The sequence below is a fragment of the Anguilla rostrata genome, chromosome 11, assembly GCF_018555375.3.
Source record: "Anguilla rostrata isolate EN2019 chromosome 11, ASM1855537v3, whole genome shotgun sequence".
Classification (NCBI taxonomy): Eukaryota; Metazoa; Chordata; class Actinopteri; order Anguilliformes; family Anguillidae; genus Anguilla; species Anguilla rostrata.
In genome coordinates, this window is record NC_057943.1 from 42,908,240 (window position 1) to 42,930,625 (window position 22,386).

The 22,386-nt window shown below is 47.4% G+C and overlaps 1 protein-coding gene across 1 annotated transcript; it reads right to left on the reverse strand.

Annotated features, from left to right (window-relative positions):
* Nucleotides 1–1,551: 1,551 nt before the first annotated feature.
* ddx20 (DEAD (Asp-Glu-Ala-Asp) box polypeptide 20) lies at nt 1,552–21,934 on the reverse strand. Its single transcript, XM_064297855.1, has 11 exons — nt 21,719–21,934; nt 19,870–19,964; nt 19,472–19,640; nt 17,896–18,010; nt 11,256–11,398; nt 10,384–10,522; nt 9,397–9,455; nt 8,842–8,924; nt 7,282–7,317; nt 3,739–3,916; nt 1,552–3,451 (listed from the first exon to the last, which is right to left on the reverse strand). Exons 1-11 carry the CDS (start codon nt 21,912–21,914, stop codon nt 2,079–2,081), a joined length of 2,586 nt encoding a protein of 861 aa, XP_064153925.1. The 5' UTR covers nt 21,915–21,934; the 3' UTR covers nt 1,552–2,078.
* Nucleotides 21,935–22,386: the final 452 nt, after the last annotated feature.

A 22,386-nucleotide genomic window follows, 5' to 3' on the forward strand; every position in this document is an offset into this window, starting at 1 on the left:
TATTTTCATAATAAATTAGTTCAAACAGGGTTTCTTTTATATCACTCTGCATACATCTGATCAGCACTTCATCTCCTTCTCCCTCTTGCTCCCCATCCTCCCTCTCCTCCTCCCACCCCCACTGTCACTGTCCGTCATAACCTCCGCTCCCTCTCACCCTCTTCTCTCGCTCCCAGAGTTACTGCTTCCCTCCCCACTCTTCAATCATTCTCCAAGCTCCCCACTAACTCTGCATCCTCCACCCTAACTTCATCTCTCTCCTCAGCACTCGACTCTCTCGGTCCTCTTGTCCCTAGGCCAGCACGCTCATCCCCTCCCAGTCCATGGATGTCTGACACCCTACGCACCTCCAGAGCCAGCCTCCACGCTGCTGAGAGGAAGTGGGGGAAATCCAGGGTCCCATCCGACCTTTCAGTCTCTCCTGAGTGTTTTCTTCTGCTGTCACTGAACCAAAATTCATAACTCCATTTCTAACCCTCGTCAATGTTATCTATGCAGGCGACACAAGCCAGAGGCACATCCGCATCTGCTATGATAGACCAGCAATCCGTATAGAGCTACTGGCAGATCACTCGGTCTCCTGTGCATAACTTGGCACAGAAGAAAGATTAAAACATTATTTTGGAGTCAGATAACGTCAAATGAACGTTATCCCACGTCTGTAAGTGGGTTTAACATTCTGATTGTTATCTCCCAAGTTAAGTATTTTGCTGTTTTGCCAATAGAATAGATGAATATAAATGTTTATCACTATGAATGTCACATTTTTAATTCTGTTATTTCACTGTAGCAGTTGAGTAAACATGATTCATCATCCATCTGAATAGAAAATTCACAACTTGAGGATTTCTGCAATTTTGTTTACTTTTGTGTGAAACTTATGTATTTTGCTCTTTTTCAAGTGAAATTCCTTTTTCAACTTCAAATACATTTTATTTATTTTACCATGGCTGTAGAAATGAATTTTCTCATCCATTTGAATAGAAAAATGAGATTTAAGATTCTTGCCTTTTTGTTCCCAGTTTAAGTATGTATACTTTATCATAAATGTCTGAACACACTTTCACCTATTTCACATTTCATCCATGCTTCGGGATTTCTACATTTTCATTTACACCATTTTCGATGAACAACTACAGTCTTGTGTATTTTGCTGATTTTCCAGAGAAACCAATTTTATCATAATAAATATAATATAAATGTAATGAATATATTTTGATTCTTTTATTTCTCCATGATTAAAGATGATTCCTTATCCATCCAAACTGTGTGCATTCCCATTAGCGTGGCTGCAAGCTCTCATTTGGCAAAGAGAAAGGGATTGTTTAGGCAGAATTTAAGGTGTAGTTGTGCTGATGGGGTTTACTCATCGTTTCAATTCCCAGAACGTGACCCAAGAACACTAGATTATTTTGCTCTGGTCATAATAGCGCAAATAGGGTTTTAGACTCTTACTGAGTTTTTCATGTTGGAAATGATCCAGTCCAGAGCAGTTAAATGATTTTTTAAAAAGAAAAGAATATTCTTCACATATGGGCTGGGATGCAGGAGGACTGTTATCATCAGATTTTATTAACTTAAGTCCTCCAGGAGATTACAGTTAATCAAAGTGCGCCACCACCATTCTACTCATTCTACGCCACACTCCTCCATCACTGCTACGACACATGTATTCAAGGGCGTCCAATCACTTTTAACGACATTTGGAGGTGCTGCTGCAGCGTTACTTTAAAAGTCCAAGTTTATCTTCTCCGCTGAACTTTTTCACCAAAACTTTTAATCAGTTATTCAGCTTGACAGATATCAATCAATGAAATTAAACACGGGGAATTTTTCAAAAGCAGAGCCTAAAGCAGTCTCCCAGCGGGTATGACTCGCTGAAGCACCAGTTAAGCTGACAGATGAGACCGCCAGCGACTCTCAGTCCCGTTTCTCATCTTCCTGTCTGTAACGGCTCATCACAAACAGCCAATCTTCTGGAAGGCCCCGGGAGAGGGGAGGAGTGGCAGGTGAGCCCCTGCCTCGCAGCTCCGCGTACCCCAGCCCTCGGACGGCACGCCCCTGGGGCAGACGCGCGGTCAGCGCCGGAGCAGCTCCTCCATGTAAACGGCGTTCATGCGGTAAGCGGCCATCCAGCTGTAGGCGCTGTGGTGCCCCTGGTGGCAGGCCTGGGGCATGGCGGCGAGGTAAAGGTCCCAGGCTCGGCGGCAGGCCTGCCAGTACTCCCCGTGGCCCCGCTCGGCCGCGGCCCCGGCTCCGGCCCCAGCTCCAGCTCCAGCTCCGCCCCCGCCCCCGCCCCCGCCGGACTCACGCGGCGCTCTGTGCTCGGCTGCCCCGCCCCGCGGCTCCACAGGGGCGGCGCTGCTGCCTCTCAGCCTCTTCACGGCCTGCGAGGCCTTCTGAGCCTGAGGAGATGGTCGGTGTTTGGGGCGAGCGTGAGGCTGGGGCGGGGGCTGAGGGGTAGGTTTGGGGAGGATCTGAGCGCATCTGGTGGCCTGTCCCGCTGAGGGCTGCTCGGTCGGGCCGGGTACCGAGGAGCTGCTGGTCTGGCTCGGGCTCCTCTCTCTGTGCTCGATGCGTCGGGTCTTGTCTGCGCGGCCAGGCACCTTCGGGTCTCCCACCCCACCACTGCCTGCAGCCGTGTCTGAGCTGGCATATGCATCTGACGGGGCGGAACTTTGGGACCGTGACCTGGAGGGGGAGGGGCTTTGGGACCGTGACCTAGAGGGGGCGGGGCTTTGGGACCGTGACCTGGAGGGGGAGGGGCTTTGGGACCGTGACCTAGAGGGGGCGGGGCTTTGGGACCGTGACCTAGAGGGGGCGGGGTTTTGGGACCGTGACCTAGACGGGGCGATGATTTGGGACCGTGACCTAGACGGGACGGAGCTGGAATGCCTCCCTGCGGGACAGCCGTCCTGCGATTGGACGATTTCCCTGCTCTCCAGCACGCACAGCTGGTCATCTCCCCTAGGGCCAGTGAACTGACGGATTATCTCCACCGACCGCCCCGGGCCCTCGGTCATGAACCTCTCGTAATTCGTCACCAGGTCCTCGAAGGACGCGACCACGGAAGCTCTGGGCTTAAAGGAGGGCAGGGGAGGGATTTTCGGCAGGGCCTCCTGAAGCTCCCTCCGAGTCTGGTCCCGAGGGGCTTCTGGGACAGGCGTGGCTCTTGGAACGGGGGCGGCTTTTTTGGGCCTCCTCTCCGTCCCCTCGTTTGCCCCCGGCCCCACGTGGGAGCTGTTCATGGGCCTCTTGGAGGCCGACCTTTCTGGAACGTTCTCTGGCGTTCCCGCGTTTTCGGCCCAGGACGCCTTCGGCTCAGAAGCGGTTTTCGGCCTCCTCTTCTTGTCCGGCCTCGGGGAGACCTCGAAAGTAGGCTCAGCCTTGAGGTTCTCGACGGTGACGCCCCAGTCGGACGACTCCTCCATCAGCTCCGGAGGGACGGGATCTGTGAGAAGCACTCAACTCATGAACAACGGGACAATACCAGAACGCGGCGTTTACTCTCAGCCTTAGCGCTGCAGAGTGTGCAGGGGGCATCGGCCACGACCTGCGACTCTCCGAGGGCAAGAATGAACCTCACGGCCAAACACCCACAAACACGCACTCTCACTTGGAACTGGAATCAGCAGGTGAGACGCAGTGCGGGATGAAGGAAACCAATTACCGCAGATGAGGAGAGACAGAGGAAAAATAACACCTATTTTACTATTCCATCAAGGCGCAGTGGCGTACCTGGCAAAGGGTACAGGCTCAGGCTGCACTTCTGAGCTATGGCCATCATTTTGTTCTCCTCCTCCCCATGGCAACAGTAGGTTACTGCTATCCCGTGAGTGCCTGGAACAAAAAGAACAGGCTGTGTGAACAAAGGGACACAGGGACCCACACAACCGCTCCAGGGTTCCCACTCATTTTAGGAAATCATTTTCCAGGACTTTAAGGACAATTTCCATGACTTAGACTTACAGACTTGCAGATGGGGGGGGGGGATGTGCAAGTACATTTGAAATCATCTTAGCTGTACAGCATTTTTTTTACAGGTGCCTAAGACTTTTGCACAGTACTGTATATACACACATACACACAAATGCATGCTAATAATGTAAGACCTGTAGCGTTTAATCACTCATTCACAGCCACAGGCCCAGGGGACTTCCAGTGCCCAACTCTCTCCTCTCCAGAGGGACAGGAGACTGGACCAAGTGTCAGGAAGAAAAGCAGGCAAACACCTGAAGGAGAGGTTATTCTTTAAGTTACCCTTCTACAAGTTCACAGCAAAACTCCATAGATCTGAGGGTTGGGTGGGGGGGCGAGGATCTGAACAAAAGACTCCCAGCATACAAAGCGGCGTCGTCATGGCGACGTGCAGAAGGCTCCCCTTACCCTGGCTTCCTCGCACACGAGTGAGCTCTTCAGCCTGACCTTCAGGGCCGAACCTCCAATTAATCAGCTCAAACTGGAACCTGTCTGCATTCAACTACGGCTCCACTTATAATCACTTAACCTTGAGGTTGTTTTCTTACAGTTTCAGCATTTCCATCATTTCACATGAAGTGTATTTCACCACCAGGTAAGCCAGTACCATGAGCTTTTCCAGACACAAGCATACTAAACACCAACCATACAGTTTTGATCACACAGACAGTGCTGTCACATGGTGTTTTTTAGATAAATCATGTTGGCCAAGCATTTGGCATATATGCTCTAATTTCCTTGGACTTAATGTCAAATGTTATGACAGAGGAAGGCCCCGAGCACGCTCAGTACAGCTGTAAGGCCCCGAGCACGCTCAGTACGCTCAGTACGGCTGTAAGGCCCCGAGCACGCTCAGTACGGCTGTAAGGCCCCGAGCACGCTCAGTACGCTCAGTACGGCAGAAAGGCCCCGAGCACGCTCAGTACGGCTGAAAGGCCCCGAGCACGCTCAGTACGCTCAGTACGGCAGAAAGGCCCCGAGCACGCTCAGTACGGCTGTAAGGCCCCGAGCACGCTCAGTACGGCTGTAAGGCCCCGAGCCGCTCAGTACGCTCAGTACGGCTGTAAGGCCCCGAGCACGCTCAGTACGGCTAGTAAGGCCCCGAGCACGCTCAGTACGGCTGTAAGGCCCCGAGCACGCTCAGTACAGCTGTAAGGCCCCGAGCACGCTCAGTACGGCTGTAAGGCCCCGAGCACGCTCAGTACGCTCAGTACGGCAGAAAGGCCCCGAGCACGCTCAGTACGCTCAGTACGGCAGAAAGGCCCCGAGCACGCTCAGTACGCTCAGTACGGCAGAAAGGCCCCGAGCACGCTCAGTACGCTCAGTACGGCAGAAAGGCCCCGAGCACGCTCAGTACAGCTGTAAGGCCCCGAGCACGCTCAGTACCTCAGTACGGCTGAAAGGTCCCGAGCGCTCAGTACGCTCAGTACGCTCAGTACGCTCAGTACGGCTGTAAGGCCTCGAGCACGCTCAGTACGCTCAGTACGCTCAGTACGGCAGAAAGGCCCCGAGCACGCTCAGTACGGCAGAAGGCCCCACGTCAGTACGGCAGAAAGGCCCCGAGCACGCTCAGTACGCTCAGTACGCTCAGTACGGCAGAAGCCGGCACGCTCAGTACACTCAGTACGCGAAAGGCCGAGCACGCTCGCGCTCGTTGCAGAAAGCCCCGAGACGCCGAGCAAAAGGCCCGAGCACCTCATACGCAGAAAGGCCGAGCACGCTCAGTACACTCAGTACCTCATAGTGGAAGCCCGAGCCTCATAGCTCATCGCTCAGTACACTCAGTACAGTGGAAGGTCCGAGCACGCTCAGTACGAGAAAGGTCCCGAGCAGCTCAGTACGCTCGTAGTGGAAAGGTCCAGCCGCTCAGTACGCTCATAGCAGAAAGGTCCAGCACGCTCAGTACACCAGTACGGCAAAAGTCCCGAGCACTCTAGCTCACGTGAAGTCCCGAGCACTCAGTACCTCAGTACGGCGAAGGTCCGACAGCTCAGTACGCTCAGTACGCAGTACGGCAGAAAGGTCCGAGCACGCTCGTACGCTCATGCGACGTGAAGTCCGAGCACGCTCAGTGCTCAGTACGGGAAAGGTCCGAGCACGCTCGTACGCTCAGTACGTGAAGTCCCAGCACGCTCAGTACGGCAGAAAGGTCCCGAGCACACTCAGTACGCTCAGTCGGCAAAAGTCCGAGCACCTCAGTACGCTCAGTCGCTCAGTACGGCAGAAAGGCCCGGGCACGCTCAGTACACTCAGTACGCTCAGTACGCTCAGTACGGCAGAAAGGCCCCGAGCACGCTCAGTACGGCAGAAAGGCCCCGAGCACGCTCAGTACGCTCAGTACGGCAGAAAGGCCCCGAGCACGCTCAGTACGCTCAGTACGGCAGAAAGGCCCCGAGCACGCTCAGTACGGCAGAAAGGCCCCGAGCACGCTCAGTACACTCAGTACGCTCAGTACAGTGGAAAGGTCCCGAGCACGCTCAGTACGCTCAGTACGCTCAGTACGCTCAGTACGGCAGAAAGGTCCCGAGCACGCTCAGTCCGCTCAGTACGGTGGAAAGGTCCCGAGCACGCTCAGTACGCTCAGTACGCTCAGTACGCTCAGTACGGTGGAAAGGTCCCGAGCACACTCAGTACGCTCAGTACGGTGGAAAGGTCCCGAGCACGCTCAGTACGCTCAGTACGCTCAGTACGGTGGAAAGGTCCCGAGCACGCTCAGTACGCTCAGTACGGCAGAAAGGTCGAACCTATCGCTCAGTCGGCGGAAAGGCCGAGCACGCTCAGTCGCTCGTACGGCAGAAGTCCGGCCCTCAGTCGCCATCGGCGAAGTCCAGGTGATGACCAGATGACCTGTGGAGTCCGAGTCTCCTCTGGCGAAGGTCCGGCAGCATCGTGGAGTCAGAGTAGAAAAAGAGAAAAGGCGAGACCAGTAGCTCAGGACCAAGGTCTCAGCACATTACTGCTCGTGACATGAAAGCCAGACACTCAGTACGCTAGTACCAACGATCTCATCCCCAGTTAGGCAAGGCTCGAGCACCCCACTACGCTCAGTATGCCAGTCGGCAAAGGTCCGAGCACGTAGTACCATCTATAGCATGTTATCAGTACGGTGGAAAGGTCCCGACACTCAGTACGCTCAGTAGTGCGAGCAGCGTTTCGTCTCTGAGCGGCACTCAGTACGCTCAGTACGCGAATCGAGCCTATGCTAGTGCGAGGCCGCTTCAGTACCTGTACGGTGGAAAGGTATCACGAGCGGCCGCACGGCTGGTGCTGTAGGTCTCCGTCACTGGGACGTCAGGGCATGACCAGATTGACCTTGTCTGCGTCGATTCCTCTGGAGGTCTGGGAGGGAGGGAGGGAAAGAGAGAAAAAAAGAAAAAAGAAAAAAAGGGGGAGAAGATGGATACAGTGTTTCAGTTACATTTTGACTTGGCTCTTGAATGAAGCAGACAAATAACAATAACAACATTATCCATTAGGCCAACTCACATCTCACCTGAAGTTAGTATTGCAGCATCTGGCAAAGTAACTGTAGTAACACTTTCTATGCATGGTTTATCGTAAGAGCGGTACTTCGTTTGGCTTGTGTGCGGCTGCGTTTCGTTCGGCTCGTGTGCGGCTGCGTTTCGTTTGGCTGTGTTGCGTTCGGCTTGTGTGCGGCTGCGTTTCGTTCGGCTCGTGTGCGGCTGCGTTTCGTTTGGCTCGTGTGCGGCTGCGTTTCGTTTGGCTTGTGTGCGGCTGCGTTTCACTGAGGACACCGGGACCATCGCAGAGCAGTCTTTCTAAAAATATGCAGGACTATATTGCGATTATTCGCATCTATCGCCCAGTTCAGTCCACTGCCACCGTCTACAGACCGCTGTCCTGCAGTCTGCAGACCCTGGGAACATCATCACAACTGCTCTCATTAACATTGATAAATGTGTTTATTAAATCACCAGGTGTAGCCTTTGAGTTACCTTTTCAGTTAAAGGAGGTTATTTTGGATAGAAGAGCAGGCTGAAATGATACGCAGCGATAAGCCCAATTACCTACTTAGAAACACCAAAGAGGGCCTGGAGCTGTGGAAGGCTCTGGTGTTTTCACTGCTGTATTGGAGTGTAGCACAGTGGGTAAGGAACTGGGCTTGTAACCAAAAGGTCGCAGGTTCGATTCCCGGGTAGGGCACTGCCGTTGTACCCTTGAGCAAGGTACTTAACCGTAATTGCTTCAGTATATATCCAGCTATGTAAAAATGCTATGTAAAAAAAGTTGTGTAAGTCGCTCTGATAAGAGCATCTGCTAAATGCCTGTAATGTAATGTAGGCATATCTTAGGGCTATTTTCGGGTTTATCTTGTTGCTATGACAGAATACAAATTTTAAGAAAGAATATTTCTATGAATGCCCAGATAGACAATATTGTCCATTATGTCATGGGTGGGGGGTGTCGTTGCGGATGGGACTGCAGGGAGTGGGTGATTGTTAAATGAACAGCCAGCGTAACAACGGTGGTGCTGCGAACTCCATGTTCGGCATAGTTGTCCTGTATCGTCTACTAATGAAACTAGAACACAGAGTTTCTGTTTTCTTTTCAACTCATAGTTTGGTTGCAGGAGAAATGAATGACTGAGTTGAACAATCTAGGCACACCGGCGTGCCGATCACTAGGGAGATTGCGCGAAGGGGTTAAAGCGACGTTTATTAATCACGTCAACGCAACACAGTAAGAAATATGAAGGTCAAAGAATGGCTTGAAAGAATGCTGCAGCAACACATCGTGAAAAAAGCAGATTTAGAGCAGTTAAATCCACGCCACACGCGCAAGCGGGAGCCAGCTAGCCTTTTAGCCCGCTGACCCACGGCCCCGCAGAACGACGCTGCTCACCAGGTCAGTAGAGATGAGCACCCTGCACTGGTACTGCTTCAGTTTGGACATGGCTTCCAGGCGCTGGTCCTGACTCAAACCACCTGAAGGAAAAGCCACACGAGGCTGCACTGTACATCACACTGAACAAGAGACTGCACCCATGAAACTAACCACACAAACTATAAAACACTGTACCCATGATACTAATCACACAATACAAAATATTGCCAATGATATCACAATGGTCAGATATTCACAATTGTCTGAAGGTACACAAAAGCAGCGCCGAAAGTTCCAGACAAAGATGATGGATGACCAAACAAAGTTCAACTGGGAAAACGTGTACTTGAGTGTGTACCTGAAAGTGAAGGAAACCTTTGACATAAATCAAAGTAGCTTTTTTCAACGGATGTCGTGTGTACAACTGAAATCAAAATGTCTGGACTCTGGAGCATTTATGGGGGCAGATAAAGCGTTTTCAACACACTGCAACACCACACAGATGTCTGTGCTTACAAATCGCTCGTATTAACTGCCCCCCCCCCCCTGCCCCTGGCCCCACCCCCCTCTCACCGGATATGCAGGCAGCAGGCAGGCCCCGGGCGGTGAGGACTCCGGCCAGGTGCTGGGCCCTGTGGGACACAAGGGCTCATCAGACAGGAGAGCTGAAGAGCCCTCAAATCAACCCCCCCCCCCTTCTGCCCTGTTTCCCAGAAACCCCGCCGCTCTGTCGGAAACATGCAACCCGGCCACTGTTAATTATACAAGCAAGCGATCAAAGGCAGCTTTTAAAACCCCATTTTCTACAGAAGACCACGTCATTCCAGTAAATTATGCAGCCAAACAAGACGAGGATAGAAATACCGTTTTAGCAAAAAGAAAACAACCTCTCCCAGATCAATAGATACTCACTCTGTGCTTATGCAAAGTGGCATGTTTGTTTATGTTTTTGTTTTTTTTGGTCATCTTAGATTCAAGGAACGCCTTCTGCAGCTTCAACCCAGCAGCCGGGACACTGCGTGGCACCCATGAGCAAGGTATTTATCAAGCACTACTTCTGTTAATACCACAGCTGTATAAACGGATAATGTGTTTTTTTTTTAAATCCCATGTTAAATCCCCCTTGGGCATGAGCATCTCCTTAGAAAATGAAAACTAAGAAAATCAACAGCAGATTAAAGAGTGCCGTCCACATCATATTCTATGGCTGCACAGTACAGAAGCTGTACGACCTCTCTGTTGACTGGCTGTCTTATCAGCACCAAAGAGATATCTGTGGTGGTTTTTTTTTTTCAGAAGCATTTCACGTGGTCTCTGACAGTTTGGTTGTTTCCTATTGCATCAGGTATGATTAAATAAAAAAATAAAAAAAGAAGGATCGCCTATACGCCTATGGCAGCGGGTCTTATTACGATAAAAAACCGCGATTCGATATTTTGTGCAGGCCTAGCGTATAAAAAAGGGATAAGCAGTCTGAATATCTCTGGAAAGATCAGAGGGCCTCGGAGTGCAGGGGTCAGCCCATCGGCCAGCGCGCTCGGGCAAGCCCGCGGCACGTACCGGCTGTGCAGATTAGAGAAGACCAGCGCCTGGTTGAAGGGAACCTTGCTGAAGAGCTCAAAAAGCTGCTGGACCTTCTCCTCAAAGATCTTGTGGGGCAGCGGGTGGGACTTGACCACTCTGTAGTACTGCTTCAGGCCTGAAACGAGAGGGGGGAGGGGTCAGGGGATCGAGTGATGTGCTGCTCTCTCCTCATGGGTACCAGTGACGACAGCCGCAGCGAGATCAACACGGGGCGTTCCTCTGGAAACGAAGCGACGCCGCTCCACTCCAGAGCTGATTGCGCGGCGGCTAACGGCCCACTGACGCACGCGCGCGCTCTCACGTCCAGCGCGGATAAGACCCATAATCCACCAGCGTGAGCGATGCACACGCCCTCGTTTTAAACCCATCCTTCGCCTCCTGCATTTCACTACGGCACAGCGGAGACATGCTCATTAGACCGCACTTTACTCTCCATCGTGCACACGGTTTACCCCTCAGTCCAAGAGAACTCCCAGCGCACCCATACATGCTAGTACAGCCAGTGTTCGCCTAGTTAACAAAATGCTACCTTCTCCAGGGGCCAGACCAACATTTCCACATTGATCCATGGCAAAATAAATGAAAATCTTGCAATCCTGTCCATCTTTAACGGTAGGCTACTTTGTAGGTAAGGAACATTTTTCTTTTGAAGCCTTTTAAAATGATTGAACAATGGGTGAATTATCCCTTTAAGAATAAGCTACAGTGGGCCCTCTCCACTTCACTCGCCGGTAAGTGTTTTGGGTAGATCATGGCACATCCCTCATATGACCATAACCACCGGCGGAAGCTGCCGATTCCTCTTTCCGCGAAGCGGGGGCGGAAGGTGGGGGGCGGGGAGGACCCACCTATCAGGCCAGGATCAGTGGGGTTCAGCCTGACGAAAGTGGGGTCCCTCATGTAGCGCGTCAGGTGCTGGGCCATGGGCTCGGGGTAGGTGGCGGAGAGGGCGAGCATCTGCTTGTTCACGGGCAAGGAGGAGTAGATCCAGCTGGAGCAGGGAAGACAGAGAGAGACTGAGACTGTGAACACAGCACCTATATTCAGCAGGGGAGACAGAGAGAGACTGAGACTGTATACACAGCACCTATATTCAGCAGGGAAGACAGAGACACTGAGACTGAACACAGCACCTGTATTCAGCAGGGGAGACAGAGAGAAACTGAGACTGTAAACACAGCACCTATATTCAGCAGGGAAGACAGAGACAGACACTGAGACTGTAAACACAGCACCTATATTCAGCAGGGAAGACTGAGAGAGACTGAGACTATAAACACAGCACCTATATTCAGCAGGGGAGACAGAGAGAGACAGAGACTAAACACAGCACCTATATTCAGCAGGGGAGACAGAGAGAGACAGAGACTAAACACAGCACCTATATTCAGCAGGGGAGACTGAGAGAGACTGAGACTGAACACAGCACCTATATTCAGCAGGGGAGACAGAGAGAGACTGAGACTGTAAACACAGCACCTATATTCAGCAGGGGAGACAGAGAGAGACACTGAGACTGTAAACACAGCACCTATATTCAGCAGGGGAGACAGAGACACTGAGACTGTAAACACAGCACCTATATTCAGCAGGGAAGACAGAGAGAGACACTGAGACTGTAAACACAGCACCTATATTCAGCAGGGGAGACAGAGAGAGACACTGAGACTGTAAACACAGCACCTATATTCAGCAGGGGAGACAGAGACACTGAGACTGTAAACACAGCACCTATATTCAGCAGGGAAGACAGAGAGAGACACAGACTGTAAACACAGCACCTATATTCAGCTGGGAAGACAGAGAGAGACACTGAGACTGTAAACACAGCACCTATATTCAGCAGGGGAGACAGAGAGACTGAGACTATAAACACAGCACCTATATTCAGCAGGGGAGACAGAGAGAGAGACACTGAGACTGTAAACACAGCACCTATATTCAGCAGGGAAGACAGAGAGAGACACTGAGACTGAACACAGCACCTATATTCAGCAGGGGAGACGGAGAGAGACTGAGACTATAAACAGAGCACCTATATTCAGCAGGGGATACAGAGAGACTGAGACTATAAACAGCACCTATATTCAGCAGGGGAGACAGAGAGAGACACTGAGACTGTAAACACAGCACCTATATTCAGCAGGGGAGACAGAGACACTGAGACTGTAAACACAGCACCTATATTCAGCAGGGAAGACAGAGAGAGACACTGAGACTGTAAACACAGCACCTATATTCAGCAGGGAAGACAGAGAGAGACACTGAGACTGTAAACACAGCACCTATATTCAGCAGGGGAGACAGAGACACTGAGACTGTAAACACAGCACCTATATTCAGCAGGGAAGACAGAGAGAGACACTGAGACTGTAAACACAGCACCTATATTCAGCAGGGAAGACCGAGAGAGACACTGAGACTGTAAACACAGCACCTATATTCAGCAGGGGAGACAGAGAGAGACACTGAGACTGTAAACACAGCACCTATATTCAGCAGGGGAGACAGAGAGAGACCCTGAGACTATAAACACAGCACCTATATTCAGCAGGGGAGACAGAGAGAGACACTGAGACTGTAAACACAGCACCTATATTGAGCAGAGGAGACTGAGAGAGACTGAGACTATAAACACAGCACCTATATTCAGCAGGGGAGACAGAGACACTGAGACTGAACACAGCACCTATATTCAGCAGGGAAGACAGAGAGACTGAGACTATAAACACAGCACCTATATTCAGCAGGGGAGACAGAGACACTGAGACTGTAAACACAGCACCTATATTCAGCAGGGGAGACAGAGACACTGAGACTGAACACAGCACCTATATTCAGCAGGGGAGACGGAGAGAGACTGAGACTATAAACACAGCACCAATATTCAGCAGGGGAGACAGAGACACTGAGACTATAAACACAGCACCTATATTCAGCAGGGGAGACAGAGAGAGACTGAGACTATAAACACAGCACCTATATTCAGCAGGGGAGACAGAGAGAGACTGAGACTATAAACACAGCACCTATATTCAGCAGGGGAGACAGAGAGAGACTGAGACTATAAACACAGCACCTATATTCAGCAGGGGAGACAGAGAGAGACTGAGACTGTAAACACAGCACCTATATTCAGCAGGGGAGACAGAGACACTGAGACTGTAAACACAGCACCTATATTCAGCAGGGGAGACAGAGACACCGAGACTGTAAACACAGCACCTATATTCAGCAGGGGAGACAGAGAGAGACTGAGACTGTGAACACAGCACCTATATTCAGCAGGGGAGACAGAGAGACACTGAGACAGCAGGTCAGAGATCCCTGTAAACACAGCGAGCAGAGAATTTACAGCAGCTGGAGCACACTTCTCCAGTGGGAAAGCACACCGGGGTACTAGCTATCGGAGGCCAAGCAAACTCTTCATATGACAAATGTTCCATTTCTAAGTATTTAATTAATGTTGTTTGTAGAAATCCGGCATCATCACCTCCCTGTGAAGCTCGCCCGAGCCTTATGGAAGAACAGACAGAGCTCGGAGAGGCTGCTTTCACAAACAATCCATTTTGCACATTCCAAAATAAAGTCTCTGCTGTTAAATTTATTAAGCGATTTATTAACCTTTGTTTAACCCAGAAGGTCAGCTGACGGCTCATTTACAGTGAAGAAACTATAAACTGGGGAAATAGTGCAGAAAATTAGGGAAACAAGGAAAGCAAGACTATTCATCAGCACCGCAATTACTTTTCACAGTAATTGCACACATCATTTTCACCATCTGTGCTAGCAATGAGAAATATAAAATTAGTCCAATTGAAAAGAGATAAGTGCTAATTTAATTTCAAGCTTTTTCAAATGTGAAATGATTTTTCCAATGCTATTACCGTAAACCGCAGTAATGGGTTTTTGACACTTTAAAATAAAGTTCTAAATAATTAAAAGCAGCTGGATGATGTCACGCAGAGAGAGAGAGAGAGAGCACTCGGCTCTAAAATGTAAGGTTAACATATCTTTCAGAGGGATCTCAGGCCATAAGGATAGAAGGCATCCAGTGACACACAGAAGCTGGGAAATGAGGCGGATGGGAAAAGGGCTGTTTTAGCACAGCGGCAGAAAAACAGCATCTCCCCCACAGATTCCCCATCAGTGCACCGCGGCATTCGTTTCCCTACTGGGACCTGAGGAAACACTGCCCCCTACTGGCTCAACAGTGAGTTCAGACCGGTACTTAAATGCAATCAGGGGAAGGCCGTAGACCCCTGTTACTCATATCACAGCCCTCGAAGTCGAGAAACTGCTGGTTTTCCACCCTCCCTTTACCTGGGAGTCAGGTGTGAAGACTGAGTCTGGCCAATCAGTAGCACTAATTGTTCAGTTAATTACCTGCGGGAAAGAAAACCAGTTCAATCTTGGTTTCATCAGACCAGAGAATCTTGTTTCTCATAGTCTGGGGGTCCTTTAGGTGTCTTTTGGCAAACTCCAAGCGGGCTGTCATGTGCCTTTTACTGAGGAATGGCTTCCGTCTGGCCACTCGACCATAAAGGCCTGATTGGTGGAGTGCTGCAAAGATGGTTGTAAACTCTGGAGCTCTGTCAGAGTGACCATTGGGTTCTTGGTCACCTCCCTGACCAAGGCCCTTCTCCCCAGATTGCTCAGTTTGGCTGGACAGCCAGCTCTAGGAAGAGTCCTGATGGTTCCAAACTTCTTCTATTTAAGATTGATGGAGGCCACTGTGTTCTTCAGGACCTTCAATGCTGCAGAATTTTTTTTTACCCTTCCCCAGATCTGTACCGACACAATCCTGTCTCGAAGGTCTACAGACAATTCCCTTGATTTCATGGCTTGGTTTTTGCTCTGACATGCACTGCTAAATGAGGATAAGCCCCATGACCTTATATATTCGCAGGTGTGTGCCTTTCCAAATCATGTCCAATCAACTGAATGTACCACAGGTGGACTCCAATCAAGTTGTAGAAACGTCTCAAGTATGACCAATGGAAACAGGATGCACCTGAGCTCAATTTTCAGTGTCGTAGCAAAGGGTCTGAATACTTCTATAAATGTGATATTTCAGTTTTTTATTTTTAATAAATTTGCAAAAATTTCTAAAAACCTGTTTTCCCTTTGTCATTACGGGGCATTGTGTGTAGATTGATCAGAATAAAAATGAATTTAATCAATTTTAGACTATGGCTGTAACGTCACAAAATGTTGAAAAAGTGAAGGGGTCTGAATACTTTCCGAAGGCACTGTAACTGCTAAATTAAAGCAGTCGGTGACACAGTTAACTCACCTCAGCTGGTTTCCTGTGTCTGAACTGGCTGCTGATTTTAAGGTGAAAGCAAAAGCCAGCAGACCCTGCGTCCCGCCAGGACCAGGAATGTAGATCACTGCTCTAACCGTCATGAGGCTGTGTCCTGTCCCACAGACTCTTTAAATAAGACACTGAACAGCCACGTTCTCCTGTCCCTCAGCTGCTCAAACTACAGGAGGTTCTGTGTAGCAGCAGGACCGTCCAGGGCTGTTACACTACATATAATCAACAGCCAAAATACTGTCCCAGGTCAGATCTCCTTAACCTCTTAGCGCATTGCCCCTAGTGGTGGGCACACCCGCGTGCCTAAATTACTAAACTCAAACATTCGGTGCTACTGCAACCAAAGTGTGAGATGAAAACAGAAACGCGTTGTTTCAGTTTCATTAGTAGACGATACATGACAACTATGCCGAAAACGGAGTTTCGCAGCCCCACCATTGTCGCTCCCGTCGTTCATTTAACACACACCCCCTCCCTGCAGTCTCATCTAAAAAAAACCCCCCACCCTTGACATAATGGACAACATTGTCTATCTTGGCATTCATAAAAATATTCTTTCACCACTAAAAAATCGTATTCCGTCATAGCAACAAGATAAACCCGACAATAGCCCTAAGATATGCCTATACAGCAGTGAAAACGCTGCTCACTGAATAACGAAATAAACGAGAAAAAGTTTTTAAAAATGATACCATGTCATTCTACAGTCAATATCTGGGACTAAATATTGAATAAATATAAAACCTTACTGTTGGTTTTACGTGTAGAGATGTCCCTTTTGAGACTGCGTGGTCATATATTGTCTTGGACAATCCGTTTGGGAAATATAGGCGCATCTGTGACGCCTGGGTATCTTCCAAAATAGCTGTGCGTAACACCACACCTGTTGTTTACGGCGTCGTCGCCTTTTTTAGTACAGTCTGACTATATTTACAATTCATTTATTCGGTAGGCGAGAGTATAAGCTTTCTAACGATGTATAACATGTCTAATTCTGCTTTCGGAATAGCGTTTTATAGGTCAGCGTAACAGAAAATATTCTTAGCATAGCATTCACTTACGCAATCACACTCTGTTTGCGTAATCACAACTCTAGTTTTTGTGAAGCATGAAACAGTGATGACGTCAGAGCCGGAACATTGCCAAAACGTGGTGGACGGGTGAAAATTGTTTTCATGTTGTCTCATCCCCATACAATAAAACATACGAGAGTACAGAGTATAGAAATACACACGAGTTAATTATTACACATTTAGGTACTGTACCGCATTGAGTGACAATGTTTTTGCATTATTTTTTTAATCTGATAGCAATGTTTCATCTTAAACCCTCATAAGGGGCTCATTTATATGCTTTATAATGGACAAAAAACATTTTATTCAATTTTGGAGAGATTTTGGATATGTTTCTGGACACCTAGCTATATTAGACCACTGTACTGACTGAAAGCTTATAATTCCCATTTGAAAATTATGCAACAGTGATTTTCTTGAGTCAAAACAGTTGATTTGTAGTGAAATACATGGATATGTTATGATTTACAGCAATGCATAATTTAGACATTTTGGATAGATTTGGAGATGCTGGGTACACTGCTTAGTTTTTGCTTCATACATCTATAGTAGTTCTACATATCCACCCTTAGATTTTATGAACTTGTGGTCAAGAAGTTTTTGACCTAGCACATGTATAGTTTAACCTCCTGCATATATTCAATCTCGCAGTATTTCATTGCGAACTTAAAAAGTGCAAATTTATTTTGGATTTTTTGTCAAAACAATTGCATGTGTGGCACTTTATTTCTTCCAAAATTATGAATATAAACTAATCTGTGTTAGTATTGTAAATTGTACAAATGTCTTGCTTCATTTAAGCCATTTTTCAAGTCTCTGTGGTGTTCACGTCTGGAGTTATAAAGCTTTAAATAGGGTACCCCCTAAATGGGCAAGGATTGGCAAAATTTGGCTTGTGCCTTAAGAGGTTAATGAATTTTTTTAATAAAAGATGCATTAGACAAGGGGGACGGGTTCAATGGTAAGAATACAAAGCTGGGTACCTGGTTAGTCAGTAGAATAAGTGATACAGTTAATGTACCAGGCGTAAAGGAAGGAAGAAAAAGGCAGACATTGATGACGTAATGATCTGTGAAGCTTCAGAGTGGTGCTCACTTGATTTGGTCCTGGAAGCTGCCCTCCTCCAGGAGCTTGTCAGCCTCGTCCAACACAAACAGGCGGATGCCGGCTGTCGACAGGAAGCCCAGCTCAATCAGCTGCTTGATGCGTCCTTCAGTTAGGAGAAACAGAGATGCGTTGGGTCAAAACCTGGCAAACTGCCCTAATCTCTGCAGTATGCACACCCTATCTTTCACACCAAACTACATCCTGGAAACCCCACCTCTCATTAATAAAATGCATTTTAACTGAGGTCTGTTCCATTTACAGACATGCATTTATCAATTTTGACAGCAAATGAGATATTCCGACAGTATTCCTTTCGGTTGTAAATCAAATGCTTTATAGATAAAATTTCAACGGAAAAAACAATTTACTTTTCGGAGATGTGGCAAGAACACTAACCCTCTTGCATTATCAATTTGTCTTTGTATCACAAAGAAAAAGAGCACCTTGAAGGACATTCAGTAACACTGTTATTGTGCTTTGTACTTTACACTGAGGTATAAATTTGTGGAGGCATTCCATTTTATATAAAACTCCAAAATTTCCAACTTGTGATGAATGGCAACAAAGAAAGCTTTGTTATTAAAACTCAGTTAAAACACAATGCATATCTCAATGAATTACAAGTCAGTAGTTTAAGTCATTGGCTTATTAATCATACACTATTCAGATTTAAACCAGTTTTGTGCCAGTGACAAATCACTGCTTCCAACTGAGCTCGGCTCTTCAAAGCACAAACGTCCTGTTTGCACGTACGATCTTACCCGTGTGCATGACACTTTTTAGCTGTTCTTAATCTCTTAAATGATATCTGTAAATGAGTTATCTTCCTTTTAAATATTTGAATGCTGCAGGTTTACCCCTCCCCCCTCCCATTGTAACTGAAAATGTCACCTAAATGGCAACATAATTGACAGAGTGTCTCCAATAGCAGACAGATTGTTAATAGACATGACTATTAATGTGTGTGTACTGTAATCTAAATCTGATGAAAAACATGTTTTCAATGAACAAAAATGCCAAGTTACTCACACATACACAGCTCTATCTATAAGTCATTCTGTCAAATCCGGGCCTGCCATTAAAATATTGATATCAAAATTGTGCCAAGTTACATGAAACACTATTGCCTTATATCTTAGCTCAGGCAAATTAAACAAGCTGTATTCCAAAGCAATGCTACGTAATGTTTGTAATGTCTGTATGGAATCTACCTTTCGCTAATTTCCATTTATGTCCCCTAGTTGTACTAACAGAACTCAACCTGAAGAATCTCTTGTGGTTAACTTTGTGATCCCCTTTATGAATTTAAAAGCTCCCATCACATCACCTGAGTCTACTTTTACTAAGCTTGAAGAGGTTAAGCATCTTAAGTCTTTCCTCATAGCTTTTATCTTTCATACCAGGGATCAATTCGGTCACTCTTCTTTGAACTTTTTACAGACTCTCTATATCTTTCTTGTAGTACAGCCCCCAGAACTGCACACTATAGCCTACTCTAAGTGTGGTCTAAGACAGCCCTGGCCTACCGCACCCGATTTTACCTGTCCACAGGATGCATACTGACCTGGAGATCCAACAGCAACATGACACTTCTTCAGGCGCATTTTGTCCTGGCTCACAGGGGTACCCCCGATGAACACGTGACACTCCAAGCCTTCCATCGCACTGCCAATTGCCATGACGACAGAGTGGATCTGGACCGCTATCTCTCTGGTGGGTGCCAGGACCAGAACCTGATACAGCAGACACAGGCCATCAACACAGAACGTGCGATGATATTTTCCCTCTTGGACAAGCAGAAACCCTCACACTGGGGCAAATTCATGTTACAGGTTGTAGACAACACTTTATTGGTCAACATGTGATTATGTTTATATTACCAGAATTACTCATTAGCTTGACACACTTTAATTAGCTTCCAAACAAAGACACCACTTTCAGAAGACCATACCGAAAACTCACCTGTGTTGTCATATTCTCTATGATCAACGAGTCCAGAGCGATAGTGGCAAAAACGCAGGTCTTCCCCGTGCCAGACTTGGCTTGGATAATAAGATCTGAAAGTTAAGACAGGTGGTCGTTTCACACAATAGCTTTGGTTGCTTGTGTATTCAATAGGATTTTTGCTATTTAATTGAGCAATCAAATCATTTTTCAGGCTTTCCTTTCATTTGAATTCCTCTTAAGTCGCTCCGTATAACAACGCTGAACGTAAATGTGAATGTTAGCCTAATTGAGAGACTGTAACTGCATCTGGTGGAACATCTCACATTTTCCACTATTGTCGGTATTATTGCATTGCTAAACTTGATATTTAGCCGTAGGTTAGTCACAGGTTTCAGAATAGGCTTTCCAGCCACCTACACAAACATACAGAAATAATAGCTCACTTGCAGAGTAAACCTTACAAAGAATACTCGCGTTCCACATTTGTCTTAGTGACAGGTGTGGATGGCCACCCTCAGTTTTAGACCACTGCATGTTGTCAGTAGGTTTATCTAAAAGGTTGCCTCTAAGGGCGATCAGTTTTAGACCAGTGCACGAGATTGCTACACAGCTGTTATCAGTTTCAGTTAAACAGCTAGATGGTTAGCTGTGTTTAACGTTACGTAAGGCTACTTTCTGCACAAATTGAATCGTGGCTAACATTGTCGTAAAAATTTATCCCGAACGTGAAGAATGCCTTGTTTACATTTTAAGGGGGTGCTGCACTATATGGTTTAAAACATTCCTCGCTCTTCCCTCCTGAGCTAGGCGACATAGCTCAGGAGGTAAGAGCGGTTATAGGGGCGACATAGCTCAGGAGGTAAGAGCGGTTATAGGGGCGACATAGCTCAGGAGGTAAGAGCGGTTATAGGGGCGACATAGCTCAGGAGGTAAGAGCGGTTGTCGGGCAGTCGGAGGGTTGCCGGTTCGATCCTCCGCCCTGGGCGTGTCGAAGTGTACCTGAGCAAGACACCTAACCCCTAATTGCTCCCAACCAGCAGATCGGTACCTTGCATGGCAGCCTTTTGCCGTTGGTGTGTGTGTGAGTGCGTGTGAGTGAATGGGTGAATGAGAGGCATCAATTGTAAAGTGCTTTGGATAAAAGCACAATATAAATACAACCCATTTACCATTATCATCTATAATGGTACTATAAACAGATTGAGCGTGATTGACAAAAGTTTTTTTTGGATGCATAGTAGGTTTGATCTAAATGCATTTACATATCTACTAAAGTCTAAACAAGCAGAGGAGGATGTAGCATATACTGCATTGTGGAATTTTTCTATAGGATAGAATTCTCTTAAAAGAATTCTCACTGACCGAAGAGGGGTATTAGGGGAAAAAGGTGCTGTCCTATTATCCTACTATTTGAACAAACAGTTCAGGACTGAAATGAACTGTGAACGGACAGACCGAATAAAGTTTCATAAGCACACTAATATAGCATACTTTCTTAAAATACTAAAAAAAAAGTATACTAGGTTCACTTTTGAACAAGTATACACAAAGAATTATACTTAAGTCAGACTACTTGGTCTGTATTTAAAGTTAACAAAATATAAGGTTTTCCCCAAAGATTATTTTTTGATGTAATTGTGTCGTCGTGTCTACGCTTGTGGGTTAGACACTCCTCACGGCAAAAAGAAATGTTAGGATAGCGCTTCTGATATTGTTTGTGTCGAAAGTGCCGCGACGCAAAGAGAGATATATTTACTCAGGAGCCACATCTGTCCAGAATGTAAACAGGTAAGGCATTCTTCACGGTCTGGAGAAATTATGACAACGTTAGCCAACTAGTTTGCTAGTGAAACAGCACCCATACCGAGGCCACATCTTCCCAGCGGGATGGCTTTCAGCTGAATTGGAGAAGGTTTCTGGAAGCCAGAAGCAATGAGTCCATCTTGCACTGACTGTGAAAGAAGCAAAGAAGCAAAATCAATCCCTTCAGACAGTAAAACATCATCAGTTCTTCTCCGTGTTTGAATATCGTGCGCTGCCTTCTTCATGGATACCGCCATTTTGGAGGAAAAGGAAATATCGCGATGTTTTGGGATCTCATTGACATGACATTGTCTATTTCCGGTTGCATTTTGATTCGGCCAATAAACAGTTCAGTGATGCAGCCACCGAGATCTCGATGATCGACATATACAAAAAATGCACACAGCTTCCGTTTACCGGATTCATGGATTCCTATGGGAGCAGATCAAAGGCGCATGAAGCATCAGCCAATGAACTACATAATCTGTGAGCTATGTGACGTGCTCATGCCTGAGGTCTGCAGCCTGAGGTCTGTGCTGCTAGTTCTGTGCGGCACCAAGAGTCCGTATGATTTCCACATCAAGCTGGTCATCCTCTGCTTCACATGTTCTTATACGTCAATGCCGGGTATATCATTTTAATGAAAAATTAAATAAATAAATAAATAAATAAAAATGGCACTTTGCTGATGTTAAAATTATGAAACAGGTAAATTTGCCCCTGACATGA

Excerpts from the sequence above, each read along its gene's own strand:
- ddx20 (XM_064297855.1), bottom strand. The coding sequence starts at position 21,914 with ATGGCGGTATCCATGAAGAAGGCAGCGCACGATATTCAAACACGGAGA. Across the intron at positions 19,641-19,869 it reads TAGAGAATATGACAACACAG|GTTCTGGTCCTGGCACCCAC; the intron begins GTGAGTTTTCGG and ends CTGCTGTATCAG. Across the intron at positions 10,523-11,255 it reads CACTGATCCTGGCCTGATAG|GCCTGAAGCAGTACTACAGA; the intron begins GTGGGTCCTCCC and ends CTCTCGTTTCAG.